This window comes from Nelumbo lutea, chromosome 2, assembly GCF_056320005.1.
Source record: "Nelumbo lutea isolate HS-2025 chromosome 2, American lotus-T2T, whole genome shotgun sequence".
In the NCBI taxonomy this organism is placed as follows: Eukaryota; Viridiplantae; Streptophyta; class Magnoliopsida; order Proteales; family Nelumbonaceae; genus Nelumbo; species Nelumbo lutea.
The window spans coordinates 44,783,861-44,805,019 of NC_142685.1; the positions used below are offsets into that span (position 1 = coordinate 44,783,861).

At 37.7% G+C, this 21,159-nt stretch overlaps 2 protein-coding genes across 24 annotated transcripts in view; both read left to right on the plus strand.

The window, feature by feature from the left end:
- Nucleotides 1–10,265, plus strand: part of LOC148870275 (transcription factor GTE6-like) — a 34,257-nt gene extending 23,992 nt beyond the window's left edge. For 6 of the 15 annotated variants that reach the window (XM_088973221.1, XM_088973223.1, XM_088973222.1 and 3 more), the window contains exons 4-9: nt 5,473–5,550; nt 5,900–6,124; nt 6,335–6,433; nt 7,354–7,412; nt 9,643–9,793; nt 9,913–10,265. In XM_088973221.1, coding sequence (XP_088829347.1) covers nt 5,473–5,550; nt 5,900–6,124; nt 6,335–6,433; nt 7,354–7,412; nt 9,643–9,793; nt 9,913–10,107 — 807 coding nt within the window. In that variant the 3' untranslated portion in view covers nt 10,108–10,265. Of the gene's footprint in view, nt 1–5,472; nt 5,551–5,899; nt 6,125–6,334; nt 6,434–7,353; nt 7,413–9,052; nt 9,302–9,395; nt 9,561–9,642; nt 9,794–9,912 lie in introns of those variants that run through there. The other 9 variants (XR_016108010.1, XR_016108008.1, XR_016108009.1 and 6 more) reach the window with 7 other exon arrangements.
- Nucleotides 10,266–15,014: 4,749 nt separating this feature from the next.
- LOC148870276 (E3 SUMO-protein ligase SIZ1-like) overlaps nt 15,015–21,159 on the plus strand; it is a 47,116-nt gene continuing 40,971 nt past the window's right edge. For 3 of the 9 annotated variants that reach the window (XR_016107166.1, XR_016107168.1, XM_088969498.1), the window contains exons 1-4: nt 15,015–15,265; nt 15,521–15,644; nt 17,403–17,483; nt 18,244–18,286. Coding sequence is in view for 2 of the 9 variants with exons in the window: in XM_088969498.1 (XP_088825624.1) it covers nt 15,621–15,644; nt 17,403–17,483; nt 18,244–18,286 (148 nt within the window). In the remaining 7 variants the exon portion in view is untranslated. Of the gene's footprint in view, nt 15,266–15,520; nt 15,645–15,754; nt 15,843–17,402; nt 17,484–18,243; nt 18,287–21,159 lie in introns of all 9 variants that reach the window. The other 6 variants (XR_016107170.1, XM_088969501.1, XR_016107169.1 and 3 more) reach the window with 3 other exon arrangements.

Here is a 21,159-nt window from a genome sequence, read left to right on the forward strand (position 1 = left end):
ATAATTACTCCAACCTTGTACAATACCTTCATTTTTATACGTGGGCACTAGGTTCTTCTTGACCATTCATTTGTCTCTTTCTTTGTCTGCATTGCCTTCTTTAAACAACTTTCTCAGCCATGAGAAGCCCACCTCTTCTATAGATTTTCCAATTTCTGTTAGCATATCATTGGGCCATTTCTTATTCCTCAGTCTCTTTTATTCCAGAAACATTAACCCTAACAAAATTTGTACGATTTTTTGTCACAACAAAGCCATTGATGCATCCTTATTTTCAGCTATCTAAATGTTTTTATAATTTCCTATTACATTAATCTCTAAGAATAGTTTCTCCACCTTGATCTTATCGTCCTTCACAAAATACTCTTTGATCCTCATTCTTGGTATGCTTAACGTGATTTAAATGTGTACTTTTTCCTCTCTTACTTGCAAATTTGTAAACATTGTTATCTCCCTTAATCATTGCCTAGTGTATGGGAGAGTTTTCCATGTGACAAACTTCTCTCTGCTTGCTATCTATTTTGCATCTTTGTATCTTTCTCTCTTGCTAATTTTTGTAATGCGACCACTTTGTGGTGATACTAGATCTAGTACTAAGAATCTAATGTATATTGAATATATATCTTTTTTTATCAATAACACTTTCATTAACTCATCAATAGAATATTTACAATAGGAAGACAAACACGCTTATCTTCCAAGAGCAACAAAGAACCTCAAGAAAAGGAAAAAAAAGAAAGAAAGAAAACATACTATAGTTACAGCTTAGCCCAAAACAGTGAGTCCCTTTCTGCCCCTTGTTTAGCTAAACCGTCAGCTAGGGAGTTAGCCGATCTTTTAACCCAATGTATCTTAACTTCCATCTCCCGCACCAGCCACTTGAATTTCCTCCTCTCATTATTATACTTCCATAAGCCATTGTGATCTTTGATCAGCCACCCTATCACCACCTCTGAATCCCCTTCAATTAAGAGTTTCCTGATGTTCAACTCCTTAGCTTTCTGGACTTCTTCCATAACTGCAAAGATCTCAGCTCTAAGGAGTCACCCACTCCAATTGGGCCTGAGAACATGGCAGAAATGACCCCATTTTCATCCCTAAAAACACCCCCAATCCCCGATTATCCCGGATTTCCCCTGCTACACCCATCAAAGTTTAGTTTCACGAATCCACCAGGTGGAGGGGTCCAAGCCACACTCATAACTGACTTGGGTTGTGTGCAACTTGCAATTTCACCCCACTTCCTCAACATGTCATCCACAGTGTAATCTGTGAAAAGCTCCAAAGATTTCAGCCACTGTACCGCCGTAATATGAATGAAAGCCCTCAGATCTACTGCTCCTCTCTGAGCTTCTGAGAATATCCTGGAGTTTCTTTCTTCCCAAAGTGTCCAACATACTGCAGCCCTTAGTCCTCTCCACATTGTCCTTCCCCTTTTTATTCGCCACCTGAAAAAAGAAGGGGAAAAAGGCCCTGCAAATCTGATGGGGGATTCCAGGTACATCCAAATAGGGACAAAGCCCATTCCCAAATTGACCTCGCAAAATGGCAAGACCAGTAGGTAAAAACCAATCTCTCCATCCGCTTTACAAAGAACACACCATTGAGGTGACAAACAAGTATTGGGTCTCTTCTTTTGGAGTAGATCACCAGTGTTGATTCTTTCCAAATAGGCTTCCCAACAAAAACTACCAACCTTAGGAGGTATTGCTCTGCACCAAACCACATCAACAGGAAAAGGGGGGAAGGTAGGATTGGTGGACTGACTTAAGACTTTGAAGAAAGAAGCACAAGAAAAGATGTCGTTGGGGGTAGGTGTCCAAATTCCAGAATCCGCCCTAGTGGGGTCTAAGACAACATTATCAAGAAGTGCTAAAAGGCTCAAAATATTGTCAAAGTCCGAGTCCCTCAAATCCCTTCTTGGACCCAAGTTCCTCCCAATCCCAGAAGTGGAAGAGGACGGGGTGGTGAAAGACGAGATTGGCTCATTTTTCAAATCAGAAAGAGCATACAAAGAAGGAAATTGATCCTTTAGAGGGGCACTTCCCACCCAGGTTTGTTCCCAAAAATTTATGGAGTTACCGGAATTCAAGTCATACCTGATATTAGGGGAGAAAACTGGTAGCAGGTCATGAATGGCTTTCCAAGGAGAATTGCTTGTGGTCCTAGCTCTGATTCCAGCGTCCCATCCATTATGCTCCAACCCATGTATATTTGCCACTATTCTAGCCCATAGCTTCTCCTTCTCCAAGGGGAATCTCCACAACCACTTTCCCAACAGAATCGTATTCCTTCTCCTAATATTCCCAAGCCCCAAACCACCACAGGTCTTACTCCTACAAACTATCTCCCAGCTAACTCTATGATCCCTCTTTTCCTCTCCTGGTTCCCACAAGAAATCTCTCATTATATTCTCCAATCTATTAGCAACCTTCATTGGGATTTTAAACCCCGACAGGAAAAAGATAGGTAAATTAGCAAGCATGGCCTTAATAAGTGTAATTCTCCCACCAAGAGAGAGGTAGTTCTTTTTCCATGAAACCAGTCTTTTTTCAAACCTTTCCACCACCGGGTTCCAAAATCTCTCTCCATGGGATTATCACCTAAAGGCAACCTTAAGTAGTTCAAAGGCCACCCCGAGACTTCACACCTCAACACTTCAGCACTCTCCCTGATATCTCCCTCCTCCAAATTCACCCCCATAACACAACTTTTCCCAAGGTTAACCTTCAAGTTGGACATTTGCTCAAACAGTTGTATCATCGACTTCAAATTCCTGATAAAACTCACATTACCGCCTTCACAAAACAAAATCGTGTCGTCAGCAAACTACAAGTGAGTAAGGGGGGTTTCCACCCTCCCAACTCTTCAGCCTCTAATGAGCCCCTAGAATATGCTCTGTGAATCAGTTTCCTCAAAACCTCCTCAATTAGAATGAAAAAGAAAGGAGAAAGGGGGTCTCCTTGTCTTATACTCCTACTTGTTGGAAAGAAATCTACCACTGTCTCATTCACTAGCACTGAGTAATGACAATTCTGGACACAACCCATGATCCACTTACACTATCTAGCCCCAAACCCAAATTTAGTCAAAACTTTCCTCAAGAAGTCCCAGTCCACCAAGTCATAAGTCTTTTCCAAGTCCAACTTACAGACCACTCCCTTCTTATCATCCCTCTTAAAGTTCTCCACACTTTCATTAGCAATTAAAATCTTATAAGTAATTTGTCTTCCATTCACAAAAGCTCATTGATAGTGTGCAATGATATCTAACAAAACCTTCTTCAGCCTCAAATACAACACTTTTGTAATGATCTTATACAAGCTATTAACCAAGGTAATTGGCCTAAAATCCTTCGGGTGAGAAGCATCTTTCTTTTCTGGAATTAAGGCTATAAATGTAGAATTCACACCTGGATTGACAATTCCTCTCCCGAAAAACTTCTCAAACACCCACAAAAGATCATCTTTCAAAATATCCCAACAGTCCTGATAAAAAGCCATTGTGAACCCATCCGGCCTTGGAGCTTTTGTTCTATCCATAGAAAATACAGCCTCATTGATCTCTTCTAACCTAAAGCTTTTTTCCAACCTTCTCCTATTCTCCACCCCTACATCTGGCCAATCCAATCCTTCTACCCACACCCTTCTACACACATGCCTTCTTAGAATAGATTTGAAGTGCTCCACACAGGCCCCGGCAATCTCCTCTTGATGTACTAACTCAACTCCATCTACTACCAACTTGGAGATCAGGTTCTTCCTTCTCCTGCCATCTGCTAGAGAGTGGGAAAACCTAGTGTTTCTATCCCCCTCTTGCACCCATTTACACCGAGATTTTTGCCTCCAGCTAATTTCCTCCTTGTGCAGGCAGTCCTCTAACTATCTTCTCAAATCTCTCATGAGCTCATTGTCTTCCTCTCCAAATTCTCCCCTTTCTTCTTTAGAGTCAAGGCTTTCAATCTTATCCAACAGGCCTCCCTTTCTTTCTTCTATCCTCCCAAACTCCACCAAATTCTACTCCTTGATTTTTGCTTTCAAAAATTGAAGTTTCTTATGGAATTTCATCCCCTCCCATTCCACCAATGGGTTACACTCATACCACCACTCCCTCACTTTGTTAGTAAACCCTGGATGGAGTAACCACATATTTTCAAATCTAAAGGGGGTAGGACCTCCACGCCTTCTTTCCTCCTTACATAACACTATGGGCCAGTGATCGGAGGTCACCCTTGGAAGAGCTCTAGAAGCCAAGGTTCCCCACTGATCTTCCCAATCCAGAGAGAACAGGAATCTATCCATTTTAGAGCAAATGGATCTAGATTGGAGATTTGACCAAGTAAATGTCTTATGGGCTAGGGGGATCTCTTTAAGCTCAAAGTCATCCACAATGCCTTGTACCTCTTATTTCTTCATATGAATGTGTACCCTGGTAAAATTCTTATCATTAGCTATTTGTTTCATCATGAAATGACATTCAAAACACATACACACACACAACTCAGTTAAGAGTCAGTGCTTCACCTTCTTCATTGTGACTACTCTGCAATGTATGTTCCATTTTTCTTTTGGGTAACTCATGTTTGGTCCATTTTATTAATCTTGGTAGGTGTCAATGGGTAATTTAAGGCGACTTTTGCATGCTTATCGTTTCTTGGCCTGTGAGACTAAGGGTACTCAAAAAAAAGTCATGCATCATGGAGCTTAGCTCCTGCCATTTTTTATGCCCTTGACACAAATATTGGGATTTTTTAAGACCAAAGTTGTTCCAGTTGGTCAATTTTTGGAAGACTGGAGCAGTTACATCATGGAGCTTAGCTCCTGCCATTTTTTATGCCCTTGACACAAATATTGGGATTTTTTAAGACCAAAGTTGTTCCAGTTGGTCAATTTTTGGAAGACTGGAGCAGTTATTCATTTTTGTTCCTCTATTTTCGTGGGGCTTAGAGATTTGATATTCATTCACCTTTGTATTGAATGCAAATATTATCTTCAGAGCTCCTAATGATGTACACTGACCATGTGATTGTTCTATACATGGGGTTTTCTGGCCCCTTTTCTTGTTTGATACAGTTCTCTTTAAACTTTCCATTGATCATATAGTTTAACTGCCCAAAAGGACAAATGGAACTGAATTAGCTAATAATTTAATGCATTGTTATGCTTTCATGGGTATTACTAAGAATGAAAATGCAATATGGAATATTCTGTTCTTGGAATATATTCTGCCTTTCATATGCTGTTATGCTGGTTTTCTACAAATGTAGTCACTTTTTGCATCTAAGGAAGTGGTTGCAAACCTCAACATTTCATTTTGATTGTCTTCAAGTGTTAGTGATGTCTTCTTATGCCTAATTGTTCACCATGGTGTCCCATGCCCCATAACCTGAATTTTTTTAGGTTGGACTAAACTTGGTGTTTTTTCCATTTCTGACTTATAAACAATTGTTTTATGTATTCCTTTACTTGGCAGATTACACAACACAAATGGGCATGGCCCTTTATGCAACCTGTAGATGTAAAAGGTCTTGGTTTACATGACTACTATGAGGTAAAGTTTCTTGTGATCTTCTCAGTATTGTCTGCATGGCATGCACATTTCTCCTCTGTGGTATATATATATATATATATACTCTAAGAATGGACGCTGAAATTATTGATATTGTCTACACTGAGAGTGTTTTTCAGGTTTGCCAAAGATTTAACTGTTTATTTTATACATTTAGATTTTTTTCCATGGATTCCTAAGTTATTATACACCTTGTTTTGGTATGGGGTTCCGTACTATTGACGTAGGAGTAATATCCTTTATTAATAATCTTCTCTTTTCCTTGTTGTTATGGTTTTGGATATTCTAAATATTGGTCATGGATTAATTTGTTGTAGGTGGTATATTTTAGGTTATTGACAAGCCCATGGATTTTAGCACTATCAAGAATCAAATGGAAGCTAAGGATGGCACTGGATATAAGAATGTCCGCGAAATATGTGCTGATGTGAGGTTGGTTTTCAAGAATGCAATGGCATATAACAACGAGAGAGATGATATTCATGTGATGGCCAAAACCTTGTTGGCTAAATTTGAGGAGAAGTGGCTTCAACTTTTGCCCAAAGTTATTGAGGAGGTAAAACTTGTTATCCTTGTATGAGTTATCTAGAACTTATAGGAAATTATATGTTTTTTTTTTTTTGAAAAGGTCTTGCTATTTCTCTTTAAAAAATGTATTATATGCTGCCTTTTTATAATTTAAAATTCCTTTCCTTGAGTGTATTTCATGCACCTAGTTCATGATTTGAAATATCAGGGTTTAAATTTCAAATCTGTTTACTTGCAGGAAACAAGACGCAAAGTGGAGGAAGCTGAAGCCCAATCAGACATACAACTTGCTCAGGAGGCTGCTAAGACAAAGATGGCTAGAGATGTAGGCAATGAGGTTGGTATTTGTGCAAAGCAAAAGTGCAAAATTAAAATTGCCTTCTTAGGGAAGTATAGACGATGACCATTTCAAAGTTGCTTTTAGAATGGCCATATTTCTATTGTGGTGGGATGGCTACAATGCAGGGAGGCAAAGATGTGGAATTACAGGGATGAGATTAAGAAATTCAGCTGCCCGGTACCTGGCTGTAATTTGTAACAGTTCTGTTCCTATTTCTTTTTGTGCTTGTTAGGCTTCTGTTGATGGAAGCTAGTGTATACTTATAGGCCTGCTGCCCATTTCTGTGTGCACTTTGGTGTTTGCTGAGCACTTTTTTTTTATTGGAAACAATTACTTGCATTAATTGAAAAGTCATAGGATACAAATGTCAACTACCTAGAAATAGGTGCTGACCCCACATTTTAATACAAAATTACAAAGCAGCCCAAAACAAATGCTCCTTATACGTGCCTTGCTTTGCCAAAGTACCGGCTAATCCATTTGCTGATCTTCTATCCACCTAAAGGAAACCCCAATCCACCTTGCTAAGCAGTAGATTTCTCTCACAAGCTGTCTATAAATCCATAGCCCCAAACTGTTTGTTTGCAACCAACCTATTACCAGCTTAGAATCTCCATCCACCTCAATTTGGTGGAGCCCCAACTGCTTGGCCAACCTTAGGGCTTGAAGTAGGGCTATCATTTCTGCTCTTAGTGAGGGCACAATTGTAAGAAACGGAGGGAAGAAATAGAGGAGAGATTAGAGGTTATATCTCTCATTGACTGTTTATAAGCTGTTGTAATTGTACACTCTTTTTCTCCTTTGATAAAATTCATGGTTATTGTTCAAAAAAGTCCATATTTCTATTTCATCTCTGAACTTTTGTTGGGATATGACAAACAAATTGTATTGACAAAGATAGTGTGGACGCATTGCAGCTTTGTGTGATTGATATGCATTTGGAGGAACTCAGAGAAATGGTAGTCCAAAAATGCAGGTTTGCTTCTTATAGTAAATTAAATAACATAATTTTCAGACTTCACTTAAGTTGAATCTTGTGTGTGTAGATTTGATCTTGTTGCATTTGTAATAATTTAGGATTTTTTATTTGGAAAAAGCCTGGGTCTGGGAACATTAGAACCCATAACTAGTTTGAGGCCATAACATGCCATTTTTCGTAGATTAGGACGATCAAGGCCTTCCATTCAATAAGTCCCACCTTGAAGATTAACTGAAGAAAGGGTCAATTTAAATTCTTCTACAAAATGCGTGTTTTTAGAGCAAATATTTACACCATAGTTTTCAAGGTGCCAAGGCAAGGCTAGGCAATGAGGAGCGCAGCGCGCCTTGTAGCCTACGCAGGCACCTAGGTAATGGATTTATTTTTAAATAAAAACCACGGATTCTGGGGTAATTCCCTAGGTTTCATGGAAAGTAGCAACTATCTATCACAATTATAACATAGAAAATGTATAAACTTCATTTAAAACTTAGGAAATCAACATATTCATGAAAAGATGGATGAAAGAAAAGAAATATCTGAAAATAGAGGGGCTGGGCCTCTATCTTTGTCCTAAGAAAAGAAAAGAAAGGATGTGTTGATTGCTTATTAGTTCAAGTTTTGAAGTCTTCGAGGGTTAAAGACAGTGCACATCTTGATTGAACCCTAACAGAAAAGAAAAATAATATAAAGAGAAAACTAGTATATAAGTATCCAAGAGCACTATGTAAAAAATATCTTGGTGATTAAGTGAGATGGCCCTCCATGAGGGCCTTATCGCCTAGGCGTCATTCTACATGTTAAGCTACTTTGGTATGACCTGATTGTCATAGTTAGGTGGTATATCTTAGAGGCAGTCTCTATTTTATATGATAGTTGGTTCTTGTATCATTTGGTGTAGTAATAGTAGACATGTTTTTGCTGGTCATTTGGTTTCTCATTTGATTGATAGCAGCATGTTTGTGTTTTATTGAATGGTTGCAAGAAATTGTTGTGACTATGTGAAATCATGAAAACCAAATCACCCAGACATGCACTCACAGGGTGATTTGGGTTATCTTTTGACTTATAGCATGTTCGGGTTTTTTTAGAGGCTGCAAGAAAGTGTTATGGTTATGTGAATTCATCACTCCACATGTTAGGTTACCTTTGTATTTCTTGATATTCTTAGTAAGGTAGTGGATCCTAGAGGTAGTCTCCATTTTATTTTATGATGGTGGACAGTTCAAGTTCATCAGTTGTTTCTTTCCACCAAGATTCAAGCCTGTGACTTCAAATAGCATAAGCTCTAAGCAGAAAGGGCAACCCTGCCTCTGTGCATTACCCACCTTCAGCATTATTGGAATTTGGGTTCTTTAAGATTGAAATTTTGTGTTTTTTTTAGCAGTGTTGCATTCATTATGCCTTACGTCAAAGATCCACAAGTTTTGTTGATTTTATTGTGCCTTATTGTATCATCTAGGACTTGTATCCTTTGTAAAGCTTCTCCTATCTTGATATGTGCTTTCTTTTCCATTCATCCCATCCTTTTTTAGAGCTTTTGGTATGCACGAACATGCTCCTCTAACAATTCGGCCAATAGTTTTATTGTTTATTCAAAGTCACTTTGTCAGCAAATATCACTAATAATTTAGTAGTTATGAATGGTATATGTGCTTCTATGAGATGGGGAGATCCCTTGATTCTTCTATGTTACAAGAGGTCCCACTACAAAAGCCAAAAGTGTGACGGTGATTGCAAGTGAACAGCAGAACAAGGAGCAAGCCGAAGGACTTGCAGGAGGTGTGGTGTACTCAGACTTGACTGCTTACAAGCTGGATTGTGTTAATTTGTACTCGTACAAACTCTTAAGGGAAGAGGTTCCGGCAATTAGCTAGTTGGGAATAGTGAGTTCACATTGTTATTTTAAGAAATAAAAATTGGTTGCAGGGTCTTTTTCAGCTATTATGTTTTATAACTTTCTTGGGAACTTATGTGTAGACTTCTGTAGTCAAAATGGATCCTTCAATTTCCTAGTCAATGAAGAGAGGTCCGCTATAGCCAGATTTGGTTTTTGAACTATGGAGTTTCATGTGGTTAGTACAACCAGTTGGGGTTGTTGCCTTGTTGGTCTTAAGCAACGGAGAGATCCACTTATTGGACCCTGTACATCTTTGTTGATTGTTTTTCTCAACTGTTTGCTTCATTGTAGAATTGAAGCTTACTCTGTCAATTTCCTCTCTCCTAGGAAAATGTCAACAGAAGAGAAAAGAAAACTTGGTACAGGCCTTGGCCTATTGTCTCCGGAAGATCTGAATAAAGCGTTAGAGATAATTGCTGAGAAGAACCCAAACTTCCAGGCCACAGCTGAAGAGGTTGACCTCGACATGGATGCTCAGGTAATTATGAAACCATTATCATGAATACAGTTCACTTCGATTACTAGCACTAGTTTAATTCATTGTCATTGTATTTATTAAAATTTTATTTGACTGTGATATCTGCATTACTGATGCAGAGTGAGTCCACATTGTGGAAGTTGAGGTTTTTTGTAAGGGAGGCTCTAGAAGGTAGTAGTGGCAAGAGCTCCATGAGTGGCCGTGGTAATGACAACAACAATGCCAAGAGAAAGAGAGACATTTGTGATGCTCTTGCCAAGACTACAAAGAAACGGAGTAAAAAGCCATCGTCCTATGTGTATTTTATCATGTAGTATCATTCAAGAGTAGAAAAAGAATTTACAGCACCCTCACGAACAATTGATGCAATACACTCAACACTCAGGTGGCAAGGGATGTGTTGATTTTGTCAGAAAAGGGATGTACCCCAACAATTCACCATAAAAGAAAAAAAAAGGGGCCATCATTGATCGTTCTTCCATGTTTTTGCTTAAAGATGCCCTTAAGTGGGGTTGAGTCATTAGAACTTTTGGGTGTTACATAACACATTACAGGGGCTCATGGGGGCAGACAGAGAAGGGTGCACATAAGGTCTACTGACCTTACCACAAACTCTGCGGTTACACAGGTTTGATCCCCTCCTCTTTTAGAGGGACGCTGAGCGAGTGAGCGACCATCCAAATTACAGGAGTTGGTAGAACTTGAGTTCCATTATTATTTAATTGATTCTCCAGCTAAAAACCCATCATCAAATTGGGCAACCATATATTTTTGGGGATATTATCTGAAACTCGCAATGAGTTTTCAAAACCTCTAGAGACCCTTATTGTTTAGTTTTATTGTTCAAAATTCACCTTCCTTTAAGATTTCTGTTAAATTACCGTTAGTGATCATTAATAAAAGTAGTTGTCCTTGTAAGCATTTAAGAATTTTATATGACCAAATTACCTCTAAAATGGCTAATCAATCTTATTAAATATTTTTATGACAGTTACCCCTGAAATGGCCGGTCAATTTTATTAAATACTTAGGGTTGAAGTATAGGCTCAGGTCTGACTTTAAAATTTGTGGGCCTAGTGTGGGCTTGGGCCCAAGTCAGGTGTAATTTTGTCGTAAAAAAATTAATAAGCTTGATTGGCCATTCAGGGGTAGTTTGATAATGTAAAATACTTAAATGTTTATATGGACAACTTTTATTAGTGGTCACTATCAATGATTAATGAAAATCTTAATGGAATGTGAGTTTTGGACAATAAGACTCAATGACTAAGGGCTCTCTAGAGGTTTTGAAGAGTCATGGTGAGCTTGTGAGATATAAAAAAAGTCATGGTGAATTTTAGATAATATCCTATATATATATATATATATAATCATAGAGTGAGATCTAACAACCATATTTGATCATATTACAGCCATTTAGATGGCTTTTTGTGCAAGCCTCTTGTAGTAGTTTCTTGAAAGCTGATAAACTAAAGTTGAGCCCTCCCAAATGGGCCCTAAATATGCATCACATTGAAATGTCCAAAATAAGAGACATAACATAATATCTCTAATTGTTTGTCAAAAAAGAAGGGTGCTGTTTGGATGAATGCCAGATCACAACTGTAATTGTTAGTCAAAAAATGTATGGTACTAAAAAGACTAATCAACCAGTATCATTAAATTGGCGAGTGTACATCCAAATTCACATGGGTTTTGAAGCTACCAACTGACTTTGATAAGGTCTTTGGATGGCTGTCTTAGATACTTGAGTTGAGATTGAATCCTATCCTCGCCAGTGTTGTGTTGGGCCGTTGGGGTGGTTATGGCCTTGTGGGTATGTGAGATGCGCTATCCCCTATTGTATAGTCCACATGGAACCCAAAAAAAAAGATAAAAAATTACGTTGGTTAAAGTTTTTCAGGTATCATAAAAAATATCAATTATAATTTTATCATTTAAAATTTTTAATGCCTTTTATTTTGGGTTTTTTATAGGTCAGTCTGCCCCTAGAAATCTAGAGCTCCACTCTAGGAGTGGACTGAATCCTGACCACGGACTGATGCTAAATCCACGGGCAGGATGTGATTTATAGGGGGGCTACTAGTAGACTAGGAGGGGGCCGCAATTCAGATTTTTGAGGGGGATTGCAGCTACCAGTTTTAAGATTATAAAGGATGTGCCCAACGAAATCTAAAGTAAATTGGATTTGCTGCAAACATGCTGTGTCCATCAGGTTACCAAGATATTGGATTACTAGTGGCTATATGCTTCAAATATTACACAAGGCAAAATTAAGGAGGATTGGCCCATTTTATGCGCACACGTGGGACTCAATCTCGGCTCATAGGAATTCTACCCACACCTACCCCCAAAATACGCATAATACCAAGTAAGAGGATAAGGTGTTCCCCATGTGTGACTGTGATATTATATGAGTGGGTGTAGGGGTGTTTATGGTCCGGTTTCGGTGTGGTTTGGAGAAGATCTCAGACCAAATAGGTAAGTTCGGTTTGAGAAATTTTTAAACTGAATCAAAGCGTTTTAGTATAGAATTCAAACCAAACCAAACTATTTTATTACAGTTTAGTGTGGTTTCTAATACGGTTTGGAGACTTTGGACCATTCTTTGATTCTTTTGGGCTTAACCTAATTAGAAAGCCTAAATAGCTCCCTAAAAAGTACAACTTATAGCTTTTATTTATTATTTTATTATAAAAATAAAGAGTTCTTTACATATTTATAATTTTACGCATTCCATTTAGATATATTATATATAATATTTATATATCATACATTCATATGTGTATAAAATTTCAATTTACGGTTTGGTTCGGTTTATAAAATTCCATAAACTGAAACCATAAATCGCAATTTAGAAAATTATCAAACCAAACCAAACCGTTTATAGGTATAAACTGAACCAAACCACATATTTGATTTGATTCGATTCGGCTTTGCGATTTAAACCATATAATGAATACCCCTAGGTAGGTGTAGGTAGAGTTGTAATGGGCAGGAAACCTGGAACTCCCCTGTTATAATCATGAGTTCCATGGTTTATCAAGTTTGAGCCTGGTATGCCGCAAATGGGTCAAAAACTGGAGTACCAGATCCTCCAAACTAATCAAAGGGTATATGGAAATTGATAGAAAAAAACATTGAATGCTTATAATTTCACCTTATGGAAATACATTGTTCTGATTAACCCAAAGCATTATTATGGATTGTAAAGAATACCACTTGATTGGTAACCTCTTTTTATGATATCAGTTGATTGATTATAATTTTTTCGATATCATATCTTTTTGGTATCATAGTCGAATCAGGAAGAAAAATAATGCATTTGCTAATTTCTCTCCTATATAACCTCTACTGATATTTGAGTTGGATCCGAGTGCTTATGTTTTGGTCAAAAATTTGTGGACCCGGACCATTATAATCGGGGCTATTTGGACATTTGGGTAGTTGTAGCCTGGTCAAGAGGTGGCATTGTGACAGGAAGTAATAAAATCAAGGGAGAATGACGGTTCAGTCCAGGGTCAGAATTTTTAAGCTCAAAGTATAGTTGGAGTAGGTGTCAACTTGGAATTGATGCCAATTCACGAGCGGGTATTGGTGCATAGAATGAGGGTATTTTGCTTTTTGAATGTTTATAAATTTGTAGTGGAATTCAGAAATATGCATTGGGCCTGTTCGTACTTTTCTGTAAAATCACTTTAGTGGATGCCACTAAAGATAATCAAATTATCTCAACTGCATAATTGGCGTCCATTTTTTCTTTGTAATGTTAATGTATTCATCATAAATCACCTGACCATCTTTTCAATTTTGGTGCCATCCAACAATAAGGGAGAAATGCTTTTAATGGTGGGACGTTCCATCTATATGGGCCTCCTCCTTTGTTCTTTTGGTCCATGCAAGGTGGTCTAGCCAATCCTGGCCACTCATTTCTTACCAAAAAAAATCCTGGTCACTCATCAGCACGAAGCTTTAGGTGCATTTGGAAGTCTTTCCATGGTTTATTGGGCTTTCAAAACTCCAAAGATCAAAAGTTGTTTTTCTTTTTTGTTTGACAATGAAAGATAGAAAACAAGAGAGATCACGCACCCCAAACAATTCATAAAAACCCAAAATGGCCAAAATCAGCAGGGGAGCTTCTTCATTCCACACCTAAACTCTTTCATTTAATAGTTAGATCAGGATACTTATCAGTTACCACCAATTAGGATCTGCTCTTCACACCGACCTCACAGTCACACTCCACCATGTATTGAGAACATCTCCCCATGAATAATAAATACAAATATGGAAGATGTTCCTAATGTGCAACTAGAACATATTGTGAGAAGCGCTATGTGAAGAAAAGATCCAGACTCACCACTTGTTCTTGATTTTGAAAAATAATCTAAAAAAAAGGGAAAATTCTCGATCAATACCCTAATGTCCTAACCTCTTCTATTTTAAAAAGTTGATGATTGTTTAGAAAATTCTAGAATTTAGGACTATTCATTTTATTGTCAATGTTTGAATGGTTGATAAAAAAAGTTAGATGAGATTCTTGGGACATTTTTTATTTTTCAAAGTCACTTAATGGTTGATTAGTGATAGGTACCGGATTGTCACATTTTAAAAGTTCAAATATTGAATTATCGTATTTTAAAGTTTGAGAGCTAAATTATCACTAAAGCTAAAGTACTGATACTGATGAGGAATTTTCCCCCAAAAAAATATTATGTCTTTGGATATGTTGCTGTCGAAAGATCAACTTTAAAAGTAATTGCCAAACAACCCCTTGAACCTTTGTTGGTGGCATGGCGCCATTAGTAATTCTTGCTCACTATTATTCCTTCTTTTCATTGTAGATAACAAAGTCACGTCAGACGTCACCCATGTAATCATAAGCGGTCAAGGTTTTCGGATGGACGACGTCGACGTGGTTTTATTATCTACGGTGGAAACCACGTGGAAGAATGCTATTGGGCTAAACATACGACGTGAGGTGATGGTCAGTGGATGCGAAGTCGTCGTGTACAATCGAATCAAATACAATATACACCCATTTTGCTGAAGTTGCTAGCCACTATAAATGAGAAGCCGTTACAAGTAATGCTGTAATGGCTTTCTTATCTTAGAAAAAAAAATGTAATGGTCCGTTTGGTTGTCGAGTCTGTGTGTATAAAAAAAATGGGATGTGCGCGAATCGTTTCCTATAAAGAAGAGCGGATTTGTTAAGGGAAGCAAAATCCAAATGTATGAGCGGCTACGCGTCCGCTACATTGTAATTGGAGGAGGTGGGGGCTAGCTCCGGCCACGGCCGGGTCAAAAAAAAAAAAAAATAAAAAAATAAAATAAAAATAAAAAATAAAAAAACGCGATCGATGGGAGAAGTCGGCGTGACAAATCGATCAACTTATCGACGAAGAACATAAATTCTCTCTTATTTTCTTTTCAAGTAGTCCTGAACTGGTCTTCTCCGTCTTTCCCGATTGAGTACGCTTCACAGAGCTTCTATCCATTCCATTCTTAGAATTGTTTAGGGCTTGCAGTTATTTACTTGTTGCCTTTGATTCTAGGGTTTCTAAATTTATGTTTTCTGTTGCCGTTTTTATTCATTTGTTTAATTTATATTTCCTTTTGGTTTTTCATATATGGTGATTTATAGTTTTTGGCTTGCAATTTTTATTTTTATTTTTTATTTTTATGTTGCTTGATTGATTGTTGTGTAATTTTGTAAAATTTGATCAGTCCGTTTTTGCGGCCTGAAATGATGCTGAGCGCCTGTTGTTTCGGTTCACGGTCTACTGCAGGACCTCGGTTGCTCTGATTTGTTCGGGTACGCGTCAAGATGGATTTGGTTTCTAGTTGCAAGGTATTTCACATTTTCTTATTTTTTATTGATTATGTGATTCGACTCGTCGAGGTTTTGTTGGTTTCTTAGGTTTTAATTTAGCTTTTAATTGTGGAAAAATCTGTTTGCAGCAATAAGTTCACGTCATTGGTGGTATCCCAGTGCCACGAGTCAGATAAATTAGTTCATGCCACTTGCATTGGTTAAAGGACGTTAACAGTTAAGACCTACTAGAGTTAACGTCTGGTTGTACTGCTTGATTTTATTTATTTATTTATTTTTTAAGATTTCTGTGTACTCAATACTCAGTGAATGACCGAACAAAGGTTTCTGTGGTGTCCTTCATAACTCAACAAAATTTTATTTTTGTTTTTTAATAAACATGAGACATTTAACTTAGATGGTTTGTAAGTGAGCTTGGAGTTAACAATTAGTTGTACTGTTTGCTTTTTAGATTTCCATGTACTTAGTGAATGTTGGGACAACTGTTAGTGTGGTGTCCTTTTGGATAACTCATTAACATTTTATCTTTATTTTGTTTAATAAACACGGAACACTTTCCTCAAATAGTTTGACGAGTGAGCTAATTTGATTCCAAAGGAATGAACTTGACTGAATTTTTGAAGTGAAATTCATGGGGAAATGCCAGTTTACAAATTGAAACCGCTTAACATGCAATGAACCATTTAAAAAACATATATGCAGTTCTCATCATCTTCAAGCAACATTGAAGAGTCTTTCGAGGCCCAATTAGTTTTCTTCAGAGCTAGCATTATTACCTGATTAGAGTTGTAAAACAACTACCCTCAGTTGAAGATATGTGGGTCAGAAATGAAGTCATTTTAAAGAACCAAGGAGTAGCTCCAATTTTTGATAAAATGAAAGAAAGTAGATTAAGATGGTTTTGTCACGTGCATAGATGATCACCAACAACACCTGTAAGAAGAAGTGATTTTTTGCAAGTCGAAGGGGCTACAAGGGATAGGGGTAGACCAAAAAGGACATGGCTGGAATAGTTTATAGAAATTATTTAAGTTCCAATAATTTAACAATGGATATGACATTAAACAGATTGGAATGGCGAAGCAGAATTCATGTTACTGACCCTATATAGTTGGGATAAGGCTTGGATGATGATGATGATGACGATGATGATTACTGCTAGTGGACTTCCTTTTGGAAACATGGGTACTTTAGTTGAAATGCAAATTTTAACACTTAAGATTTCTTTATCCTCATCAAGGTTCAAAAAATCGATACGATATGCCCCGTATTGGGTGTATCATATCGTATCTTTTGGTTTCGATACGCCTGTTTTGGTATTTTGTACCCCACTATTTTTCTAATGAAAAATATGGGTATTAAACTACCCAAAAACCAAATTTTGAAAAAAAAAACATATTTCTGCATGGTTCAAAGTACCGATATGCCTCTGCCAATACGCAGAGGTGTATCATCGATACTTTGAACCATGATCCTCATTAAGATTTGAAGTACAAGAAATAGGATCAAGCATCTTATCATACCTTCATGCCAAACAAAATATTGCTAATCAAATGGAAATGAGAAAAGAAAGTTTGTTAAGCACACCTAACAAGCCCATTTTTTTAGGCAATGCGGTGTTTTCTTTCTAAAGTTCTTTTTGCTTATCTCATTGGTTGGCCTTACTTGGTCAACCAATGAGATAATTGCACGGTTGCTTTTACCTGTTGTCCCACTACACCAATATTGTTAATATCCATTTTTGTATATTACCACTACCTTGCACTTGTGTTTCAGGACAAGTTGGCATATTTCCGGATAAAAGAGCTTAAAGATGTTCTCAGTCAGCTAGGTCTTGCAAAGCAAGGGAAGAAGCAGGTATGTGGCTAGAGTTACTTTTATTTCTGGTTCTCCAATATTTTTTTTGGAATTTATTTGAAAAATCTACGAGTGGTCTTTTACCCTCACATGATGCATTTTCTGATTTAACTTTGAAAAATCTACGAGTGGTCATCTGCTTGAATGTGGAAGAACAAATTTATAGCAGTGGAACAGTTTCCTATGGGTTACGGTGAAATTAAAAATGTCTAACAAGGTTAAAAGTTTCCCCAAAAGAAAGAAAAGGAGGCTGACAACAATAAAAACTTCTCTTATTGCAGCCTTCCTAATCTTCCCACCCATTAACCTCAGCATCATCATTTCAGCTCCTTATTATATAATTCCTGGCAAATTAATTTTATGATTTACATTATTGGAACATAATATGGTGAAGTCCTCTATATGATTTGGGACATGACTATGCTTTTCTAAACTCTTGTTTTAGGAAATTATTTCTTGAAAAACTATCTTTAATTTAAATGCTTCTGCCGTGTCCAATGAACATTTTTAGAGTCATTTGTTCTTGGAAATTAAGCCTTTTTTATTAGCACCTGAAATTCTATTGATTGATATAAAGAACAATATAATTGTTTACATACAAAGATGCCAAGCACTGGAAGTTCAACTTTTTATGTCTATTGAATTGTGAATTCTTTGGTCCAGCATCCAAAGCATGAGACCTTTATCAAATTCAGCTGTGTTCTTTCCTCATGGAGTTCTCTTGGATTGAAATTACTTATTCTATGTTAATATTGTGCAGGATCTTGTGGACAGAATTTTGGCTGTGCTGTCTGATGACCAGGGTAACAACTTGGATCCACTATTAACCTTTTAACTTTTGTGGATGGAATATGGTTGCCTTACTATTTGTCATGAATAATGCTAATTTATGGTTTATGGTGCTGCTTTGTTACCCAACAAATTAACCAAAATTATTTATTGCACACTATAAAGTCTATAATCATGAAGCCGACCACATATAGTTGGGAGAAGTCTTAGATGATGATGATGACACTGTTATACCTGGGTATCTCTACATGCCTAGCTTACTTGTGTCAGATGCAATATATAACTGATATGGGGCTGGACACTGCAGGGATAGTTTTAACTATATTTTACAGTATTAATACTTAAAATATGTAGAGTGATATAACTTGCCTAGCATGCTTTATGTCATGTGCAAGCTGGAGAGTTAGTTGTTTATCATTACTTCATTGTTTGTGTGTTTTGGACCATCTTTTGAATTTGTTCCTCACCCTAGGGATGTTTGTAGAGCATGTGCTTGATTTCTTGTGATGCAGGATGAGAGGCTCTGCTTGTCAAAAGTGGATCATGTGAAGGTATTGAAGTTAGAGAGTTGAATCAATTTTCAATTGATCGATTCCTACCTTATACCAACTTTAGGGGGCATCAATTTCTTGATTCCCCAATTTAGAATTTGACCTTCTTTTAGAACTTTGGTGGAATATGTATCTTCCCTAGCCATTTAATTGGGGGGTTAACAAAATAAAATTCCTGAGTGATGCTTCTTGTGTGTGTGATGACTAGGTAGTGACAGGTGTCAATTTAGAAGAAGAGGAGTTAAGGTCTATGGTAAAGACTTTGGGGTGTGAGTGGGGAGTGGCCTTTAAGGTATCTAGGTTTACCCCTTGGTTATAACCCTAGCTTGGTTGGCTTTTGGAGTCCAGTGGTAGAAAGAATTGAGAAGAGACTGGCCGGGTGGAAAAGGAACTACATTTCATTGGGTGGGAGATTAATGTTGATTAAATCCACTCTAGCTAACCTCCTAGTTTATTTTATATTAGTCCTCAGGATGCCTCACACAATAATGAAAACAATAAAAAGAAGGAAGAAGGGGTTTTGGGAATTGGCAATGTGAGTATGAAAAATCTGATCCTTTTGAGTAAGTGCCTATGGTGCTTTCCTGTGGAAAATGAGAGATTGTCATAGAGTTGTGGCTAGTATTCATGGGCTGCCAAGAAATGGCTAGGATGCTGGTTGTCTGCAAAGAGCTACTCTAGATGCACCTTGGAAAACTATTCATGGCATCCTTCCTTCTTTCCTTAATCATGTGAGGTATGATTTGGCTTCTGGTAGTAAGATAAGGTTCTGGGAAAGATGTGTGGGTAGGTGAGTCCCTTTTGAAAGATGTCTTTCCCTCCCTCTTTGTTCTTTACAATCTCAAAGGTAGACCTGTGGCTTATTTTTTACAACCTGAATCTTCTTCTTCTGGTTTGAATTGGAATTTGGCCTTCGCTGGGAATCTTAGAGAATCGGAAATCCATTGGGTGTCTAATTTGATGAGTGTCTTGGACTCTGTAGTCTTTGTTGTTGAGGGGAGAGATACTCGTTTGTGGTCTATTACCCATGATGGGAAGTTTTCTTGTAAATCCTTCTTTAACTCCATTGTATGCCCCCCCTCCTTCCCTATAAAAGAAATATGTTGTTGTTTCCCTATTCCTCCAAAGGTCAATGCCTTTTGCTGGGAATTGTTCCATAGGTGCATTAATACTTGGCTACAAAGGAAAAGACCAAATTGGGCCTTGTCTAACAATTGGTGTTTCTTGTGTAAACTGTATGGTGAGACTGCTCTTCATCTCTTAATCTTCTGTCCCTTTGTTTTTTGTATTTGGGAATGGTTTTCTTCTCTTATTGGTTGCAGGTGGCACTCCCCTGCTAGTTTGGAAAGACTGTTAAGCCCTTTTGTTTTGAGATGCACAAAAAATAGGAGCATGCTTATGTAGAGATGTATGAGGGCAGCTGTGATTTGGACAATGGACAGTGTGGAAAAAAAATACAAGAATATTCAGGGAGAAGCAGAGGAGTTTGAAGACAGTGATTGAACTCATTACCCTTAGAGTTGCACATTGGGTAAAAACTTTGAAACTCCTTTCAGACTTTAAAGTGGAGGACTTCTTCTGGATAGGAAACTAAAATTCTAGAGGTGTTTGGTCACCCCCAGTGGTTGGCTGGAAGAAACTGAACTTTGATGGTAGTAATGTCGGTAGTTTGGGTCCCTCGGGAATTGGAGGGATTATTAGGGATGAGGGTGACATTATTTGAGCCTTGTTTTCAGGCCCAATTGAGCAAGGTGACTTGGTTAAAGCAGAATTTATGGCAGCAGTTTATGGGGTTGAGAAAACCAAAGAACTGGGATAGGTAGTTTGATTATTGATGATGATTCGAAGATAAGTGTGGGTTGGTTGTAAAAGGGCGAGGGGGTGACTTGGCAGCTTAGGAAGGGGTTCAAAAACAGCATAATGACATGTGTACTGGGTACAATTGTAATAAGGGTTAGGTGGCTTGCCTTGTACTGGGCTTGTAGTTTCTAAAAACTTCTTGTTGTGTTCCTCTCTTTTAATTTTTAAGGAAAGAATTTTTCTGTGGTTGCTGATAAAAAAAAAAAAAAAAACTAGGACCAGCCTGCACTGTACAACTTTGGGCTTGGGCCCAAACACAGCCTGATTATAGTAGTAGGTGTGGCAAATGGGTGGGCTGGGTTATATTTTACCATTTTCTTTATTTTTTTAAAGGGTGGGTTGGGTTGGGTTGGAAGTTGGATGCAGGTTGAAAGACCAACCCACTCATCAATGACCCACACCCATTAGTGACCCATGGTAATTGCATATTAATGGGTTGCAACCCACCCTAATGTTCACCCACTAAGACCCACTTA